The 20,617-nt window shown below is 46.1% G+C and overlaps 1 protein-coding gene across 3 annotated transcripts in view; it reads right to left on the bottom strand.

Moving 5' to 3' along the window:
* TRABD (TraB domain containing) overlaps window positions 1-18,065 on the bottom strand; it is a 33,883-nt gene extending 15,818 nt beyond the window's left edge. The window contains exons 1-5 of one of the 3 annotated variants that reach the window (XM_083575321.1): window positions 17,706-18,065; window positions 6,924-6,986; window positions 5,658-5,736; window positions 2,499-2,665; window positions 1,652-1,792 (exon numbers count right to left, since the gene is read on the bottom strand). In XM_083575321.1, coding sequence (XP_083431447.1) covers window positions 1,652-1,792; window positions 2,499-2,665; window positions 5,658-5,736; window positions 6,924-6,947 — 411 coding nt within the window. In that variant the 5' untranslated portion in view covers window positions 6,948-6,986; window positions 17,706-18,065. Of the gene's footprint in view, window positions 1-1,651; window positions 1,793-2,498; window positions 4,415-5,016; window positions 5,737-6,923; window positions 6,987-17,705 lie in introns of all 3 variants that reach the window. The other 2 variants (XM_083575323.1, XM_083575322.1) reach the window with 2 other exon arrangements.
* Between the last annotated feature and the right edge of the window lie 2,552 nt (window positions 18,066-20,617).

Raw genomic sequence — 20,617 nt, 5'->3', positions numbered from 1 at the left:
CTATTATCTACCTTTACACAATGAGTGTGGAGGGTGTTTTGGAATATTAAGGTGACTGTATTGGATAAAAGCATTGGACAAAGTATCTTTTAGGTTCACACTGAGAAATATGCTGGAAAACAATTCTAGCTGACCCCTGGAGAAAAGCTAGAAACTCCTGTGTTCCTGCTTTCTTTTGTGTGGCAGAGTTTATGTCGCAATGCTGTGAAAAATGATCCAGGAAGGAGAAACTATTGCTTTCGTGCTGAGTCACAAGCCAATGGCTAACCATTCTCCTCGCTCAAACTTAGGCAGTAGTTTTCTGTTAGGCGGACAGCTTTCCAAATGCCAACAGATCTGCTCTCAAGCAATGGACGTTCCCAGGACAGATAGAAATATTTGCAAGATGAAGTCTTGCTTGCCAAGAGCACTGAGGAAACTTCATCGTGTCGAAGATGTGCAACACACATCGGTTGTAATTTCACAGCTTTCCTGACTGTCCAAATCCATCTGATTTCTGAAATCTACTGTACATAGGACATAACCCTTTGCTAAAAACAGAACGTGATGCCTTGCTTTGGCCGTCTAAATGTCTCTCAGTTGCATGCAGCGTTCCCTGGGAAGAGGGATTGTTAACTCTGTGAATTGCAGCTCTGTGTCTCCCAAGACCTCTCAGCACCCTTTACATACTAAATCTCCTGGAGCATTTACTAAATTAGTCACCTAATTTATTTTTTTTTATTTCTAAGTTGACGTCCTTTGTAATGTTTTATTTTGAAATCTTTAAGATAACATATTAGTTTTCTGTTAATTATGTTGCTTTGACTGTATACTCTCTGTTTGACTTTCTTCAGAAATGTTTGATTCTGAATTGCTTTATTGATGTTTTAATATGCTGTAAACCGCTTTCAGATTTTTCTTTAAAATATAATGCGATATAGAAATGAAATAAATCAGAATTGTTTTCTTAATGTTATGACTTTTAAAAAAGAAAAGTGTTATCCTGCAGCAAAATTAGACATAAATAAACACTTTTTTTTAATAGAAACAGAGATTATCTGAAATAAAACAACAGAATATATAAATTGACTAACTAGAATGGCAATTGTGATATTATCATTTGCATATTTTCTACAGGAAATTAGTGGCAGTTTAGGGATGTATTTTTACATCTTTGAAAAGCTTATTGAAGAGGCAGCAGGAAGTTCCAGATACCAGTGTACCGTGCTGGACTAAAGACTTTCAGAATGTATAAAACAAATAAAAGTCTAGCCATTTCTTGCCACGGGGGGGAGTCTTTTTATTTGGCTTTTGATTAAGAGAAGATTTTCTGCTGTTGCAAAGGACCATATTTTGCACCATCCTCCTTTAGCTCCCCCTCTAGCTGTTTACCTGCATGGAATTTTTGCATGGATATCATACTGGACTTTAATCCTGTTATTTGACTTTACATAAACGTACAGTAGAGCTCTGCTCCACTGAAAATCTAGTCCCTGCATATCCCTGCTTTTATAACACTCCCTATAGAACAAAGCCCTGAATGGGAATGGCTGTGCAATTAACTGCATGTTCATACAAGCCTTGACTGCGTCAGATTATTAAAAGTTAGGAAAGCGGTATTTCAATTTCGCATACAGACGGACAGATGATTTTGTCACTAAAGAACTCCTACCTGTTTTATAGCTTGCTGAAGTTTCTCCAGATTGATTTCTTTGGCTTCCTTTAGCAATGTCTTTTCATCCATTTTTAACATAGAAACTCTGTATTGGCACAGCTCAACCACGACCACGTCAGGCTGTACTTCTTGTATTGTCTGAAAAATACGGATTCAGTTGCATGCTTGCAGTACTGATGTTTTCCTGGGAGAAATCTCCCAAGCATATAGTAGCCGAGTCCCAATCCACAAACTATTTTTTAAATAAAACTGTTTTTCGTTTATGTTTTGGAGGAGAATATAAGGTTTCTCATCTAAAAAGAAAAACTCTCAGGAAAGAATGTGTTTATTTATTAATTACACATTTTTTTTTTTATTTTGCTGTTATCAGCTCAAGGACTTTAAAATATTTCAGGAAAAAGAAAGAATATTGCCAAACAGTAAAAACAAACAAATTCAAGAGATTTTTCAGTGCCCTCCTCCTGCCATTTTACCCATATCAGCTCTCCGCAGAGAAAACAGGAAACTGACCTCCTCGTTCCCCATAATTTCTCCACCTCTGCATAAATTCTACCCAACTCCTGGCCTCTGCAGCTTTGTTTGAAACATGGATGATAAGATTATCTCCTCACAGGTTTATAATCAGGATGAATAATATGGGAGAAGACTACAGTATACATGATAGAACCTCTGCACAAATTGGTTCTATATAAAGTTATCCACGACCGCAGCTACATTCCCAACCCAAAATGTAATCCTTTTCCGTGTTACAAAAATAGTCAAGGTTTCAAAGGTGAACTTCCGGCCCCAAGAGGGGTGGGGGGAAAGCTTTTAAGGCCCCAATTATTTTCTTTAAAAAAATTACCTTCACTACATCTCTTTTGCTGCTATCACTGAAGTGAGCAGTGCCAACAACATATACTTTGGAGCCCTCCTCAGTGGAAAGTTCGGTCACGGTGCTTGGGAGAGTGGGCTTTTGCTTTCTCCTCTTCATCTTCATCTCCAAAAGTATTTTTAAAGCATCTGCATCAGCTGCATATAATTTGAATAAACAAACTCATGTTTAGTTTGCGTATTCATCTCCCACTTTGCCGCAATGAAAAGGATATGAATCGACCACAGTCGTACCTTGGGTTCTCGAACTAGATCCGTTCCAGAAGCCCGTCCGACTTCCAAAAACATTCGAAAACCAAGGCGCGGCTTCCGAAGTGCTGCAGGACCTTCCCGTACTCAATCGGAAGCTGTGGAAGCAGCAGTCGGACGTTCGGCTTCCAAAAAAACGTTCGCGAACCGGAACGCTCACTTCCGGGTTTGCGGCGTTCGGGAGCCAAAACGTCCGAATCACAAGGCGTTCGAGAACCAAGGTACGACTGTATAATGTTTAAATGGAGCCAAAACGTTCAAGTCACAAGGTGTTCGAGAACCAAGGTATCACTGTACAATGTTTAAATGGGGCCAGGTCAAAGTTTTGACCATAAACATTCTGGTGACAAATGGGAGGGTTTCAGGATAACTGTGTGTGTGTGTTTGAAAAATATCCCCAAACCACCACTTTCCTTGCCCCTTTTTCCCCCTGCTCACTTCATGTTTGCAGCAACGTTCCCCCCTGCCTGGCCCCAATCCAGAGCTGGTGCCAATTAAAAACGAAAACACAGCAGGAGCTTCTCATATAAGCAATACCGTCACAGTGCTAATCAGATCTGGCTGCATGAAGTCACCAAGCCATACCAGAGGGACGGAAAGGGTTGCTTCCCTGACTCTGAATAGGAGGGCATTGTCAAGATAATTCTCAGCCTGTTCCCCATCATCAAACTGGGGATGGTATAGGGGGTGGAGTTGAACTTTGCAGAGGCAATTTTTTCACAAAATACTTCCTGCTTTGGCGCCGACATAGTTTATAATTCATGTGTTATACAGCATTAACCTTTGTTTTAGGAACAGTCTGTTTTCTTACAAGATCTCTACACAGGATAACATTAATGCTATTATAAATATGGCATTATACTTTTATTTTTTTTGGGGGGGGGGGTAGGGGAATGTAAACTGCCTTCAGAGGACTGTATGGCCCTAAAAGGCAGAACACAAATGTCTGAAATAAATATATGGATTAACTATTTGTAGCTGTTTTATCACATTATTTTATAACTGCCTTCCCTCCAAAGACCTATTTTGTCCTCACAACAACCCTGTGAAATAAATCTAGCTCAGAAATGCTGGCTGGCCCCAAATCATGCGGTTAGCATCCTTGGTACCTAAGTGCCCAGAATCAGCAACATCCCATCAAGAGAGTAATTCTCTTCCCAGCATACTGGGTTCTCCATAAGCAGCTTGATGATTCCATTGGTGCTGAAAATATTGCTTTACAGAACTCCGCTCAACTGTTTTAAGTACACCATGAAATTCTGTATCAAAAGGCAGGGCAAAAATATTTCAGCTAGTCACCTAATTAATATAGGGTCCAGACAAATTGCTGGCGATAATACTCTGAAGAGCGGTACCCAGAGAAGATGTGGTGCCCACTGTCCCCTGCCTCCTCGTTAACTTAAAGCACAATCCTATGCATGCTTTCTCCAAAGCAATTTCCAGGGTGCTCAATGGGGCTTACGCGGGTGGTACTGTGGTCTAAACCACTGAGCCTCTTGGGCTTGCCAATCAGAAGGTCGGCGGTTCGAATCCCTGTGACAGGGTGAGTTCTCGTTGCTCTGTCCCAACTCCGGCCAACCTAGCAGTCCGAAAGCACGCCAGTGCAAGTAGATAAATAGGTACTGCTGCGGCGGGAAGCTACCGTATTTTTCGCTCCATGAGACGCACCTGACCATAAGACGCACATAGTTTTTAGAGGAGGAAAACAAGAAAAAAAAAAACGAACGAAACAGTGGATGTATGATTTTTGTGGTTCATGCTGTGGCCACAGACATGTGATTTGACGGTGAGTTTGGGGTAGCCCAATGCAAAAATCCGGAGGATCTATGTGGATCCGTGCTTTGTAACCACGTTTTTGCGCCATTGTGGCCCCACGAAACAGTGGGTGCATGATTTTTTTGGTGCAGGCTGTAGCCATGGACATGCTATGTGATCTGATGGTGAATTTGGGGTGACCCAATGCAAAAATCCTGGGGATCCATGGGCTTTTACCTCCCCCCTCCCAGGCAGATTCCTTTATTGCTAGTCTCCCTTATCTCCCTCCCGATCGCTTGCCGATCAGCTGCTCAGCGGCTTTGTTTCAACATCCACTTCCCTCTTTCTAAGGGGGAAAAGCACGATCTGCTTTTTGCCCCTGGGCAATTCAGCTCCAGGAACCACGCATTCGCTCCATAAGACGCACAGACATTTCCCCTTACTTTTTAGGAGGAAAAAAGTGTGCCTTATGGAGCGAAAAATACGGTAAAAGGCATTTCTGTAAGCTCTGGTTTCCATCACAGTGTCCCATTGCGTCAGAAGTAGTTTAGTTCTGCTGGCCACATGACCCGGAAAGCCTTCTGTGGACAAACGCCAGCTCCCTCGGCCTGAAAGCGAGATGAACGCCGCAACCCCATAGTCACCTTTGACTGGACTTAACCGCCCAGGGGTCCTTTACCTTTTTTACTACCTAGAAAGTGTGTTTAGGATTTCAGGCTTAGACATTGTGCCCATGCTAGTTAAGTATTCCAATGTGCCTTAGGATCTCGCCCACACATGCATTACAACAAGATGGCAGCTTGGACTGTACCACTGAAGGTTCATTTCTGAATGCCTCCCTGACAAGTAAAAACAAGAACATCAAGGGAAAAGGTCCCAGCTGCCCACTTTCCTGGTTGCCACTGGTCCTCTAGAGACAAGCGCTCAAAACACGACTATCATCACTCCACATACTGGAATGGTGCAGTCCATTCTAAAGTGGCACAGTCCATTCTACCAAGCTCTGCCACTGCATAGGTAGACCAGACTTAACCCTCTCCCACTCCAAACTCTAGCCATTAACTGCTTTAAACCAAGACAAGACGTAGGAGGCAAAATGGCTTTGCGATCCACAACTATTACATACAAATATTTGACGCAATGCCCGCATCTTCTTTCGGCCCATCTCCTTGTGCCTCAGGTGAAGGCGCTGATTCTGCAGCCATCTGTGTTGGATTAAAAAAAAGGGGTGAATTGTGCGAGTGGAAAGAAGAGCTTAAATAAAGCATGTTCTGTGCACGGATAAATCGACAATTATAACAAATGCTAGAAGCTGATAAACTTAAAACACAGTCTGGGCTACAAGGCAAGTTTGTTTTGCGTCTTGTAGCACAATTACTTCACTTTGTGGAGATCTATGCTAGAATGTGGCATACTGCTTTCTCCATAGAAGACAATGGGTGAGTGCACATATTTGCTCATTAGTGGAGTTAATAATAATAATAATAATAATAATAATAATAATAATAATAATTTTATTATTTATACCCCCCCATGAGACTGGGTTTCCCCAGCCACTCTGGGCGGCTCCCAACAGAATATTAAAAACATGATAAAACAGCAAACATTAAAAACTTCTCTAAACAGGGCTGCCTTCAGATACAAAGTAGCCATGAGACATGTTGGGTTTTTAAATAAAAAAAAATACATAAAATTCCCCATAATGCAACACACCCATAGATTCACAAATTACATAAGGCAGAAATGGGAGCCTGTGGCCCACTAGGGGTTACAGTGGTACCTCAGGTTAAGTACTTAATTGGTTCCAGAGGTCCGTACTTAACCTGAAACTGTTCTTAACCTGAAGCACCACTTTAGCTAATGGGGCCTCCTGCTGCCGCCGCGCCGCCGGAGCCCGATTTCTGTTCTCATCCTGAAGCAAAGTTCTTAACCTGAAGCACTATTTCTGGGTTAGCGGAGTCTGTAACCTGAAGCGTATGTAACCTGAGGTACCACAGTATTTTATAGAGATATGAGAACCAGTGTCGCTTATCTATCTCCAAAAGAAGGACTGGCTCCCATCATCCCTGACCATCGGCCCTGCTGGCTGAGGCTGGTGAGAGCTGGAATTTAACATCTGCAGGGACACAGGTTTGCCCCTTCTACCCTGGATAAGGCAGAAGGCTGCAGAGCAAGCAACACAATACGTTAAACTTCTTATCGGGTTAGTTACTGCCTACATGAAATACATGCCACCGTAACACAAGCTTCTCTCTCAAAAGATCTCAGCATCCTTTGGTTTTCTGCTTCTGCAGCTCAAGCACAGCAGCCCCTCAGAAATTTTGTTAAACCAAAATGCCCAGGGAAGCATTTTCCACTCTCCACACAGGATGTTGCTGTTCCCAAAATTTACCTCCTGCTGCTGTTCCCCCTCCATCGCAAGAATGTTCTTTAAATTCCACCAGCCAGATCAGACCTGCAAAACATTAAAAGAGGGGTAGAGAAGTTCAGGAGTAATAATTAGCAAGGTGCGAAGTACGCATTTAAAAAGATTTAACGATTGGCTAGTGTTTGGCAGTATAGATCTGCACAAATGTTGTTATTGAAATACGCAAAAGTGGTGATACACGACGTAACGATTGTCGCTGTTGCCAACCTTGCTTTTTGTGCCTATTGATTCATTCAAAAAGGTGGAAAGATAAATATATAGGGAAGCCTGAAGTTGAACATTCTGTCCAGAGGCAATTAGCAGGAACGTGAAGCTTGGTCAAACATACTTAAAGGCCACATTTCAGTTACTTCCTCTCCCTCCTCCTCCTGAAAGAGAACCCATCTTCCCCATGTCAGAAACACAAGAATACAAAGAAAGCACTCTCATCTGCTCAGCTGGTTCAGTATTGTTTCATAAACCATTTCCTACCAACAAACCCCCACAGCATAAGCCAAAGCACACCATCCATCTGGTTAAAAAAAAAGATAATTCTGCAATAAACGAATTAGTCATTAGGATACTAGAAAGGCTATTTGATGCATCTGCAATATCAGACTAACCCAGCAAGCTTTCTGAAAGTTGTCAAGAGTTCAAAGTTGTTGGTTTTTAAAATATATATAAAAGGCGCATCAGAATAACTTCTTTAAAGCCAAAACTTTCACCAGCGGCCTGGGTGGTATGTGGGGCTGGGCGATATATCGATACATTATCTAAAACCGGTTTGAAGTCCATATTGTGATATCAGTTTCATATTTTTTTTAGAAAATATATTTATTAACCCATTTCAACATAACAATTTGTCAATCCTCATAATCAATTACATTATCCCCCCCTCAACCCTCCCTCTCCCCCCCACCAAGGACTTACCTCAGCTCCCCTCCCTGATTTTTTTACATATCTTGTTTTCTGCATGTTATAAAACTGTACAGTACATGTCCTTGCTTTATCTATCATATGTCCAACTAATAAATTTGTGAATGTTTATTCAAAACCTGCCAAAGAGCCCAGTTCATTTTGTTGTCTTTTTAGATAGTTTGTAAAAAGTTCCCATTCTTCCCTGAAGTCACAGGTGTCCTTTTCACACAGTTTATATGTCAATTTGGCCAGTTCTGCAGAACTCATCAATTTTTCTTGCCACTGTTCTTTCATTGGGATTTCCTCAGTCTTCCAGCCTTGTGCTAACAAGATCCTTGCCACTCTTGTAGCATACATAAAGAAGTTCTTTATTTTTCATGGAGGTCTTGTCCTATAATCCCTAACAAAAATGCTTCTAGTTTTTTTTCCAAATGTCAATTTAAACATTTTTTTTTCTAATTCATTATATCAGTTTCATAATTTTTGACCTTGCAATATATTGCAAACATGGGGTGTGGGTGGGTGTGCTATGCAAAAACCATGAAGCTAGCCAATGCCTCTATATAGCTCTATTCTTATTTCAGGTACAGTGATATATCAGTATATCACAATGCTTAGCTGGTGGTATATCACGATATTGAAAACGAGCTATCACCCAGCCTTAATGGTAAACTTGTGGCACATGTGTCATTCATCGAATGTGTAGTATTCTTGGACTGGAGGAAGAAGAGCTGTATTCCTACCTGTCTTGTCTTTGCAGTTCTACTCCTAGTTCTCTGACACAGTAGGCAGCAGGCAAAAGTTCATCCAAGTACTGCCCATGTACTTTAGCTCACAGCTAAAGTACACACCCATTTTTAACCTCTTCTTTTTGCACACACAGTCGCTCATCAGGGGTGAGCTGTAATAGTCACTCAAAGTAACCCTCTGTATGAGTACCTTGTGGCAATCTGTGACCAGCAGTTAAGCCCAGGGTGATTTGAAGTCTTCGCATTACTAGAGAACTTTGAATGAGCACAAAACCCATTTGCAGCCGACGTCGCAAAGTTGTCTTTGCACAAAAAGAGCAACTCATTGAACCGCCGTCTAGTAGGGCCCTCACAGGTAAATTTTTCGAAAGCACGGTTATCCAAATTTTGGTTTCCCGTTACCACTGAGTATCCTGAGCTTGCCAATGAAGCCGTATCTGTGTTGCGATCATTTGGGCAGTGCGTATCTTTGCAAGACAGATTTTTCAGCAGTGACTGCTATGAAGGTGAAACAGAAAAGCAGGCTATGTTATCAATAACCAGACTACGTTTGACATACCCTGCAATATGCAAGCTCAGCCATCCCATGGATATGTGCCATAATGGCCTTTAACATGAAAAGAAAAATACTCGTGGTTTGTTATAACTTACATGGCTTGTGCAACCATACACTTTAGGGCTGGGCGATGTTGGGCTTTCAACATGGCGGTGTTTCGTCAGCCAAACATTGCCGCTTGGCAATAAGCTGAGATGTTGAAAAAAGCTGCACTGGCCCCAGCCAGGTGAAACTGCTGAAGGCAGTTGAGGTGCCTTCACCATAGTGCCTCTTGGGCTGCGGCCAATACAGCTGGTCCCAGCCTGTTGCTCAGCTGGAGGTCGGAAAGGCTCCTGTCCCCAGCTGAGCGAGCCCTGAGGCCGCTGCCACTCATGTGCAACCAGGGCTCTGCCTCTGCCTTCACTGGCGTGGGGGGTGGGCGATCTACCTTGTCCACTTGCCCCCCAGCGGGACAAGTGGCAATAGCCAAGCGCACAGAACCTGTCAGGCTCTGTGTGTTTGACTGCCTTCACCCGTGCGAGTAGCTGTCTCTTTCCTCGTTCACCCCAGGAGGAAAGATGCAGCCCACCCTCCCAGGTGAAGCCTGCAAGGCATGGGCGAAAGGACACCCTATCCAGTGAGAGCCAGTGTGGTGTAGTGGTTAAGAGCGGTAGTCTCGTAATCTGGTGAACCGGGTTCGCTTCCCTGCTCCTCCACATGCAGCTGCTGGGTGACCTTGGGCTAGTCACCCTTCTCTGAAGTCTCTCAGCCCCACTCACCTCACAGAGTGTTTGTTGTGGGGGAGGAAGGGAAAGGAGAATGTTAGCCGCTTTGAGACTCCTTAGGGTAGTGATAAAGCGGGATATCAAATCCAAACTATCCACGCCTTGTGGAAAGGGGCTGCTAGAGAGCGCTGGGCCCGCCAGCAGCACCGAAGAGCCCCTTCACTGGGAGGAAAGGCGTAAGATACCCTCCCAGAGGAAGGCAGCAGGACAGCAGCCAAGCAAGGCCGCAGCCCCGATCCCACTCCTACTCTCGTGCAAGCAGGAGTGGGGTTGGGTCTCTCTCAGCTGGTAAGGGCAGGCTTCGCACTCCTCTCCCTTAATCAGTTCTGGGTTCCCTCTCCAACCCTCCAGAGGAGATTTGGGGAAGGGGGATGGCAGAAGAGGGAAATCTGTCTGCACTGGTCCCAAACTGCACTAGTTGGATGCCACCCTCTGAATAACTTGTATAACTAACATTAATATTTCAAGGAATTCCACATGGACCAGGGCATTACATACATTTCTGCTTGGGATGCCTCAAATAATGGTTATAAAATAGCCAAACGTGCAGTTAAAATGCATGAAACCAACAGCTGCTGAAGACCTGGTCCAAGTCTACCCGGGAACAGCTGTGGGCAGGATCCGTGCACTGCAGGCAGCTGGCTTAGGAGACCCTTGAAGTCCCTTGCAACTCTATGATTCTAACCTAAGGTCCAAAAATTATGTGACAACAAATCAATGGGTCACCACACCAGGTAAATGCGGACTTGTTCGTCATCATACCAAAAAGGTTGGGAACCGCTGTCGTAAAAATCACTAATTCTGTTCCCCATGTTCACAATGGCTCATTTTTAATGCTACTTACTTTTGGGAGTGATGTGTGAGGGGATATGTCTTCTAAGAAGGCAACACTTTACCCTAATTATAGAAGTTAAGACTTGTACACAAGGAAGATACTTTGCTTTGTCAACTACATCTAGTGCCCATAATTTTAATGGATTTTTCAGCCGTGGCAAAGGCAGAAAATCAAAGTTTTGGTTCAGTTTTCCTGAACGGCAGGGATATTCTCAGAAGCTTTCAGTAGTCAGCACTTACGACTACTACTCCCATGCAGAAGGATGCTATCTTAAGTGCAAACAATGGAAAGGAAAACTGTGTATTTAATGCAATGTGTAGTTTGGTCCTTGGTCTTATGGCTTTGCATACCAGCACCTGCTGCACAAGTCTATTGCAGACGCACACATCAGGATCATCTAGATCTAGACAGATAATGAAGATAAGAACTGCCGCAATGAGCTACATCAGAGGGATATCTGGCCAAGGGGGTGGTGAGTACTGGGTGAATCAGTGGAAGCTTCTCAGAAGCAGAACAACTGCAACATCGCCCTTCCTTTACTGGAAATGGACCAAGCAAGATTAGGAATTGCGCTGAAACATCACACCAAGTTGATGGGAATGATGGAGCCACATTCAAGGAGCTTCATGGCTGAGTGGGGATTCGAACCTGGCTCTCCCAGGTCCTAGTCCAACCCTCTAACCATTACGCCACACAGGCTCGCTTGTAGAGGGGATAAAAGGTGAGGAAGGGTAGGCCATTTCTGCTGACTGCAGCACTTTGCAGAAGGATAGTAAAAAAAAAAAACCACACACACGCAGCAAATGAAAGCAACGAAATCAATATACAGGTACAGTGGTACCTCGGGTTAAGTACTTAATTCGTTCTGGAGGTCCGTACTTAACCTGAAACTGTTCTTAACCTGAAGCACCACTTTAGCTAATGGGGCCTCCTGCTGCTGCCGCACCGCCGGAGCACGATTTCTGTTCTCATCCTGAAGCAAAGTTCTTAACCTGAGGTACTATTTCTGGGTTAGCGGAGTCTGTAACCTGAAGCGTATGTAACCTGAAGCACCACTGTTTATAGTTGTTCTGAAATAAATTACTGTATTTTTCGCTCTATAAGACGCACCAAGTTTTCGGAGGAGGAAAACAAGAAAAAAATATTCTGAATCTCAGAAGCCAGAACAGCAAGAGGGATTGCTGCGCAGTGAAAGCAGCAATCCCTCTTGCTGTCCTGGCTTCTGTGATAGCTGCGCAGCCTGCATTCGCTCCATAAGACGCACACACATTTCCCCTTACTTTTTTAGGAGGGGAAAAGTGAGTCTTATAGAGCAATAAATACAGTATGTCCTTTGTGCAGTTCCATGCCTAATATTTTGTAGGCAACACTTTTTTACAGACCATGTGCTTTGGTTCTCCTTATGCCCTATCCTGTAGTTAAACTGACGTGCGTGTATCCACAGCAGTAAGGAGAGGAGGAATGGCTGCTGGGAGGAGAGCAAAGAGAAGAAACATCATGGTGCATTTGCCGCAGCAAAACCAGACGCCTTTTCTGCCCCAGCTGCAACAAAACATGTCTCTCCCATATCAGTCTCTACAGCCACAGCAAGCGCTGTAACTCTCCAGCTGTTTGTCCCCGAAGTAGCACTCTTCCATGAGATTATAGAATTATAGAACTGGAAGGGATCATCTAGTCTGACACCTTGTAATGCACGAATATGCAGCTGTCTCTTATAGGAATTGAACCTGCAACGTTGGTGCAACCAGACCATGTTGTAACCAACTGGAGATTGGATGGTTGTGCAGGACAGCTGCATTTGTATGTACAGTTGTACACACACCTTTGCACACTAAACCTGTGGACACTAGGAGTGCTAGACAACATGCACAACACCAGGGAGACTTGAAGCTGGAACCGCCTGCTTTCCATTCACACACTGATCTTGGTCTTACGCCTGAGTATAACTTCAGAAAAAGGATCCACTCTATCTTACCACTATTGAAACCCATGGCAGACTGTGCTACATTTAGGTTTCAATGATATTCAACAACAACTGGTTGAATGTAACAGATAAAGGAAATCTCTACAGCAAACAAATTTTTAAATCTGCCTTGCCACCCAACCCTGAAACTTGACATTTTTGCTCTTATACAAAAATTGCAACCCTGGGATCTACCAGGGCAACTGATTACACATTTGTCTTGCTGTTTTCTGAGAAATACCAGTGTCTGCTCTTCTTTTATCTTAATACAGAACCTATTGGATAGATAATAGTAAAAGTACTTTTCCAACTTTGTTGGGAATGAATATTTGGTTCCTAAATAAAAAAAATTTCTCAAGCATTAAATCAACCAGAGCAAGAAATGAGATTTCATCGTCAGACCAGTCACACTGGTTTTGAACCAATGGAAGTTCTTCAAAACACTTGACACTCACTAATGCAAGCCAAGACATAATTAAGACAGTGGAACCATCATCCTGTCGAGTTCGTCTCCCATCAAACCAGCTTGTCTTCCCAGCTCAAGATTATCATTTCATGTGCTTTCCAGTCCTTGTGAAACCTGCTGAACTAGAGCAAGGTCATATTTAAGGGGAGGAGAAGCAACAGCTACTTAAGGATAAAATACATGCCACTGATCCACCACGCAGGGGAGTAGGATTGGAAGGCCCAGTCCAAAACAGTTCCACCACAGCTGCCTGATGGTACCACCACTCTGCTGGTGCAAAGCTCCCCCGGTCTACCCACCAAAAGTGCGGGTGAGTGGCAATATTGATGGCAGGAACTTGGAAGCCCTGAAATGGAACATGGTGTACTGTCATTATTTGATGGCGTAAGGCACTATGGCAGTTGAAGGAACAAGCAATGGGGCTAGGGATGTGGATATACCAATCCTTCATGCCCTGCCAGGCTTTGAATTGCTCTGCTAATTTGTAGCGCACACATCAGATAAACGTCTGGCGTTCTGCATGATGGTGCAAGGAGAATATTGGCATTTATCTCATCTTGAGGACATTGGAGTACAGTGTGTGCTAGTGGCACATAAAGGTGTGTTTCCTCATGCATCGGCCTTGAGTATTATAGAGTACAGTCATACCTCGGGTTGAAGTAGCTTCAGGTTCAGCATTTTCAGGTTGCGCTCCGCGCGACCCGGAAGTAATGGAGCGCATTACTTCCAGGTTTCGCCGCTGGCGCATACGCTCAAAATGACATCAGGCGCATGAGCAGAAGCGGCGAAACGCGACCCACGCAGTTGTGTGTTACGTTCTACTCAGGATGCGAACGGGGCTCCAGAACGGATTCCGTTCACATCCAGAGGTACCACTTTACATGTACTGTAAATGCTCATATGCAACACGTTAGTTAAAAGGCCCGCATAATTCACTGCAGTATATCATGAGTGACCTCCATGTGGCCTGCACGTCACACAGAGCCTAATACCACTTCCTGGAAGGTTAGAAAAATGAACAAAGTAGAATTTACACTTTTCACAACCCTTAAGAATTTGAAACATTCGCTTTAGATGCCTTTCACCCAATAACTTTATGTAGGCTACTTGGAACTTAAGGCATTGAGTATTCTCCGGGGGGTGGAACAGCTGGGCGTGTTTCAACACAACAGCTTGCCAGGTTTCAGCTGGCAGACTAACCCAACTACTATTCAGAAGCTACATATGTTGGGAAGCTGAATTTTTGCAAGCACAACCATCTCCTAAACTGGGCTGACCTGCACCTTGCCTTTGGGTGAGGCGATAAAGAGCGGCTTCTAGAACAGGGTCCCCCCAAATTTGGACTACAGTTCCCATCATCCCTGACCACCAGCTAGGGATGATGGGAGTTGTAGTCCAAAAACGGCTGGAGACAGCAAGTTTGGGAAACCCTGTACTAGACTATTCAGCACACCAAGGCTGACATCTAGGTCAGTTTCACTACAGTTGGCATGGTCACCTGAAAGCACCCTGAAGCCTTTGACAACCCGGCACTCTCCAAATGTTTTGGACTACAACTCCCATCAGCCCCAGTCAGTTGTAGTCCACACTAAACAATCAAGTTCTTACAAATGTGGGGTGGGTATTATGTGGCACCTGCAGTAGCGCAAGTTCTGCAAATCTTAAGAGACTGGCATGCGTAGGGTAAACCAATCTTGTAGGTAAACTGGTCCCAAATTGTTAAGGCCTTATATACTGACAGTAACACCTTGAACTTGGCCCAGGAACAAATTCGCAGCCAGTGCAAAATCTGACCACATGTGTTATATGCTGACTCCCTCCTGTCAGCAATTGTGCTGCAGCATTCTGCAATAACTGCAGCTTCCGCATCAAGCGCAAGGGATGCCCCATGCAGAGTGCATTGCAGTAATCCAGTCTTGAAGCAACCAATGCATGTGCTACTGTTGAACCAGTCACAGTTGGTCAAAGGCACTTCTAGCCACTGAGGGTACCTGAGCCTCCAGTGACAGATACAGAAGCAACCCCCCTCCCAAACTGCAAACTTGTTCCTTCAGGGGGAGTGCAACCCCATGCAAGGTAGGCAAAGGACCAATTTCTCGGACACAGCAGCCACTCACCCACAGTGCCTCCTTCTTGCCAGGGCTGAAGCTCAGTTTGTTTTTCTCCTCCATTTCCCCCCTGCGTCCAGGCAATGGCCCAGCGATTGTACAGCCTCTCCCGATTCAGATATTATGGAGAAATCAAGCTGTGTCATCAGTATACTGACAGCACCTCGCCCCAAAACTCCTAATGATTGCTCCCAAAGGTTTCATGTCAATATTAAATAGTACTGGAGAGAAAGCACTACTCTCTGGACTCGGTCCTGAAGGTAGGATTGGAACCACTGTAATACAATGGCCTCAGTTCCCCACAGCTGGTCCAGGAGGACGCCATGGTCAATGGTACCAAACACTGCCGAGAGGTCAAGAAGCAGGAGCAAGGTTGCACTCCTTCTGTCCTGCTCTCACCCATCAGGGTGGCCAAGGGTGACTCAGTTCCATGGACAGGCCTGAACCCTGGAATGGATCTAAATAATCTGTGTCCTCCAAGAACGCCTGTAGCTACCCTACCACGCTCCTCTCCACTGCCTTCCCCAAACAGGGGGTATTGATAACTGGCCAATAGTTGTCCCGATTCAAAGGGTACCACTGCCTCTTTCAATGTAGCAGGGAATACCCCTTCAAGCAGTGACGTGTTAGCCAAACTCTGCACCCAACCATATGGTAACAACTTTTGCTGATTGCAAGGTATAAGCAAGCTTTTAGGCATAACACAGTACAACTAAGTCAAAACCTAAGAACACATGGGATTGCCTTCAATCCAACATGGGCTTCCCCAACCTGGTGCCCCCCAGATGGTTGGACTTCCATCACCCCTGACCGTTGGTCATGCCGGCTGGGGCTACTGGGAGTTGGGGGTCTAAAACATGTCAGGAAGACTGATCCAGTGAGCCATTTTGAGTTTTGCTTAAATTTCTGCAACAATTCTGAGTTACCTTACTGTTAAGATAATACAGTGGTAGCTCGGTTTAAGAACAGCTTAGTTTATGAACAACTTGGATTAAGAATGCTGCAAACTCGGAAGTAGGTGTTTTGGTTTGTGAACTTTGTCTTGGAAGCAGAACTTGTTTCATTTCCTGTTGAGTGTAAATTAAGTCCCCCACTGCTATGGGAAAGCACACCTTGGTTTAAGAACACTTTGGTTTAAGAACGGACTTCCGGAACGGATTAAGTTTGTAAACCAAGGTACCACTGTACTACTATCGTATTTCACAAATGCCTCAATGTTTGCTCTTACAAAGAACCCACCAAGAGATCGCACAAAATTGCCCCATTCTATTCCTCCAATAAACCAGATAGTTTTAGATGAATCAAGGCTGTATCATGACAATGGCGGGGCTACTCCACAATTCCAGTATACATTTATTTCCGAGACAAGCTGCCCACACTGCCTGTATGAGGCCAGATGTTCTCTGTAACACAACATCAGGAATGACACGAAGGGAAATGGACATTTTCAATCCAAGTGGCCCACTAAAACAATCTCTCCGGTTTTCGTTCGAAATCAACTGCATTTGCAAGGCAGCGTCATCACCAAGTAACACACGTGGCCGAGCAAAGCTAGAAGAATAGTTAGTACAGGACGACCTGCGATCTAATCAAACCATGCACATTGTTCTAAAATAAAAGTCCAGAAGCGCTGTGTCCCCAGTTAATTAAGTTCCTCGGGCATGACATACCACTCTCCTAAGTCCCTGGAAAAATAATTTAAAAATAAAATAAAAAAATCGGAGGTGGTGGAGGAAGGGAAGTGGTGGCTGAAGACACATATCCATCAGATGAGGCCGCATTTTCTCTGCTCTCGCCACAAGTATGACACATACTTTTCAAAGCAGCATTGTTACAGCTTCTGCCTTCGCTCACACCAAAAAGCAGGCCCACCCAGGAAAGTTTGCGCGCTTTCCAAGCCAGCGAAAACTTCAACCTTAGGGGCGAATCTGCAACCTTTCAAAACAGCCTCACGAGGCAACACTTGCTAAGCTGGGGGTGGGGTGGGGCAAAAGGGGAAAAAAAGTTAAAAAAAAAAGGACAGCATTTCAAACTCCCACCCCAAAATGAAAAATGCAAACACACACAAAATCCCATTTGCTAGGAAACTCCCAAGAAGTAGGAGCTCCTCTTGCAAACTCCTACCCTTCCCCTCTTGATGATTCCTGGCCATTTTGAAGAAAGGAAGGGGAGAAAAAGAGAGGGAATGTTGTTGCTGTCGCTGTCGCTGTCGCTGCTGTTGTTGTCGCCTGACCCCCCTCGCAGCAGGACTTGTGTCGCGGTGGCACAGCGACAATGAGGCGCGCGCTCCTGGGCGCGCAAGGCGAGGCGAGGCAGCCGGGTCTCCTTCCCTGCGCGCGCCCACCCAGCGCAGGAAACGCCAAGGGTTTCTCTCCCTCCTCACCCCACACTTCGCCCCCCGGACTTACTTGGCAAGCCGAGCCCCCCCTCTCCGTGCAGGGTGCTTTCGGTGGGGTGGGGGGGGGGGGAGGAAGCTACCAGCCCGAGCTTGGCGTCGGCGCTTGGAGAGGACCCCAACTCGCTCCAAGGAGACCCGAAAGGGAGGCGAGCCCTCCAGGTACTCGCGGCCACATTAGCCTGACAACATGTTGGTATTAGTCATTCATAGAGGGAGGGGAGGAAGGCGGAGAGGGAGGGAGTGGGGTGGGGGGGGTGGAGACACCTCCGCGGTGCATTCTGGGAGCTGTAGTTCGGCCTCGCTTCCTGCCCCCGGTCCCGAGGAGGCCAAGGGTGGAGGGAAGGAGAGGCGACTACATCTCCCAAAGTGCGCAGCGGGAAGCGCACGTGCCTTGCCTGTCTTGGACTGAATCGGGAGGGGTGCTTTTTTAGATAGATAGATAGATAGATAGATAGATAGATAGATAGATAGATAGATAGATAGATAGATGTGCCTCTGTTTCCCCTGTCGAACAAATAAATAAGTACAGGAACCAAGAGGGCAAAAACTTTTCAAAAAGAATGGGGAAAGAATGGCCACTGTAAGCAGATGAAAACATTGGCAGGATTTTAATCTCCCTTGCGACGTAACAAACACTATGGATAATATGCCAAATATAGATTATGGGATAATGCGCAGTTGTCAATGTTGACAATAGGACCCGTGGAGGGGATGGGGGGGGAGGAGTCTCGAGATATACAGAGGCACCTCTATACGTACGGATATTGTTATGTACTGAGTTGAATAGGATCCAAACTGCAGCAGTCTGATTGGTCCTAGAACAATAGGATTCAGAATGCAGCAGTCAGATTGGTCCTAGAACAATGCAGCAATATGATTGGTTGGCAGGAACCACCCAATCATGCTCCAGATAGAAGTGAATCCACAACCTGATTGGCTTACAGTAGAATTCCGGAATTAGCCAATCATGTGCAGCCCATTGTGTAAATAATGTATATAAAGCAGATACCTTGAGGGGACTTTCATTCATTCCTCCTCACCACTATGAGCTGAATAAAGAGCATGAAATCACTTTGCGACTCTGAGTATATTTCACTGGCGACGAAGGTGGGATCCCGCTGAGCTGACTGCCACACACAGCACCGCAGCACCGCCACCTGCCGCACCGCTGCCTCGCACCGTGTATCCAGGCTTCAGCTCCGGGACACAAGGAACTCAGAATGGCAACCAACAGCAGCTTCTCGCCGTTCAACCCAGCATCTGGAGACTGGGAAGCGTATGCCTCCCGTTTCACCTTCCTCCTAGAAGCCAAAGGGGTCACCGATGAAGAAGACGCCAAGAAGAGGGCGATATTCTTCAGCGTCTGCGGAGAGGAGACGTTTGAAATCGCCCGGGCTCTCCTTGCACCCGAAGACGTCGCTACTGTTCCATACAAAACAATAATGGAACAGCTGAAGGGGCACTTTTCGCCACAGCCCTCTGTGGTGGCTCGTCGAAATGCCTTCTATGCAAAGCGGCAAGCCCCTGGGGAAACCATAACTGGGTTTGTGACCTCTCTCCGCCAAGCTGCCCGGTTCTGCAACTTCTCAGAGCTGGAGAACATGCTTCGTGACCGCCTCGTCGGTGGCCTGAAGGATGAGAAGCTGCAACGACGCCTCTACGCTAAGAAGGACCTAACGTTCCAGGTCGCTCTGGAGGAGGCCCTGGCAACGGAAGCTGCCGAGAGGTCGACGCAAGAGGCACGGCCGAGCCAGCCGTCCCAACCGAGGGTCCACCACGAAGACCTCACCGACGACTCAGGATCCAACAGGGAGGAGGTGCACCGAGTACAGCAGCGCACTCAAGCAGCCCACATACCACAGCTGCCTCGACGAGAAGCAGGGAACTGCGCAAGCTGTGGAGACAGTCACGAGAGGAGGACCTGCCGTTTCCGCAACGCAGAGTGCAGGCAGTGCAGAAAATTGGGACACATCGCCCGGGTGTGTCGAGCTCGGCCCACCCGACGCCAGGCATCAGATGACCAATCCAAGAGCCCCAGGTCCCGGGGCCCAACACACCAAGGCAACTCGACGGAGCTCACGGACTTCCAGGTATACCAGTTGCCCCACCCCAACATAGAGAAAATTTATGTAGAGGTACACATAGAGGGGGCCCCATGCCGCATGGAGCTTGACACGGGTTCAACTCTATCCATAATCTCGGCAAGGACCTTAAGGAAACTGTGTCCTACTGGGGGTCCCAAACTCAGGCCGGCCCCATTCACCCTCCGGGACTTCCAGAAACGTAAGGTCCCCACAATGGGGGTGGGGACCTTCAGGGTGCAATACCGAGGGCGGACGCGGCAACTGGACTTGCTGGTGGTCAAGGGCCCCTACATTAGCTTACTGGGATTGGCATGGTTTGGACCACTGGGGCTAGCCGTCACCGGGGTGAACCACACGAGCTTACAAGTGGACGTGGACGCCATATGCAAGGAATTTCCGGGGGTTTTTGATGGGAAATTGGGACAGTATACGGGCCCCCCCATTGCTCTACAGCTTGACCCCGCAGTACGACCAGTCAGGCTCAAGGCCCGCCGGGTCCCGTTCGCCCTGAAACCCCGTATAGACGAGGAATTGGACCGACTCGTGGAGCAAGGCGTGCTGGAGCCGGTGCCTAATGCCCCCTGGGAAACCCCAATCGTCACACCCGTCAAGCCGAATGGTTCGGTCCGCATCTGCGCAGACTACAAATGTACCATAAACAAGGCCCTCACGGCCCATGCATACCCAGTGCCAGTGGTCAGCCATGTCCTTGCCACCCTGGCTGGGTCGAAAATTTTTGGCAAGCTGGACTTGGCCCAAGCATATCAACAACTGCCAGTAGATGAGGCCACAGCAGAGGCACAGACGATTGTGACGCACAGAGGAGCGTTCAGGGTAA

Source organism: Podarcis filfolensis (assembly GCF_964270895.1).
Source record: "Podarcis filfolensis genome assembly, chromosome: 10".
In the NCBI taxonomy this organism is placed as follows: Eukaryota; Metazoa; Chordata; class Lepidosauria; order Squamata; family Lacertidae; genus Podarcis; species Podarcis filfolensis.
This window is presented reverse-complemented; position numbering and strand designations above follow the sequence as displayed.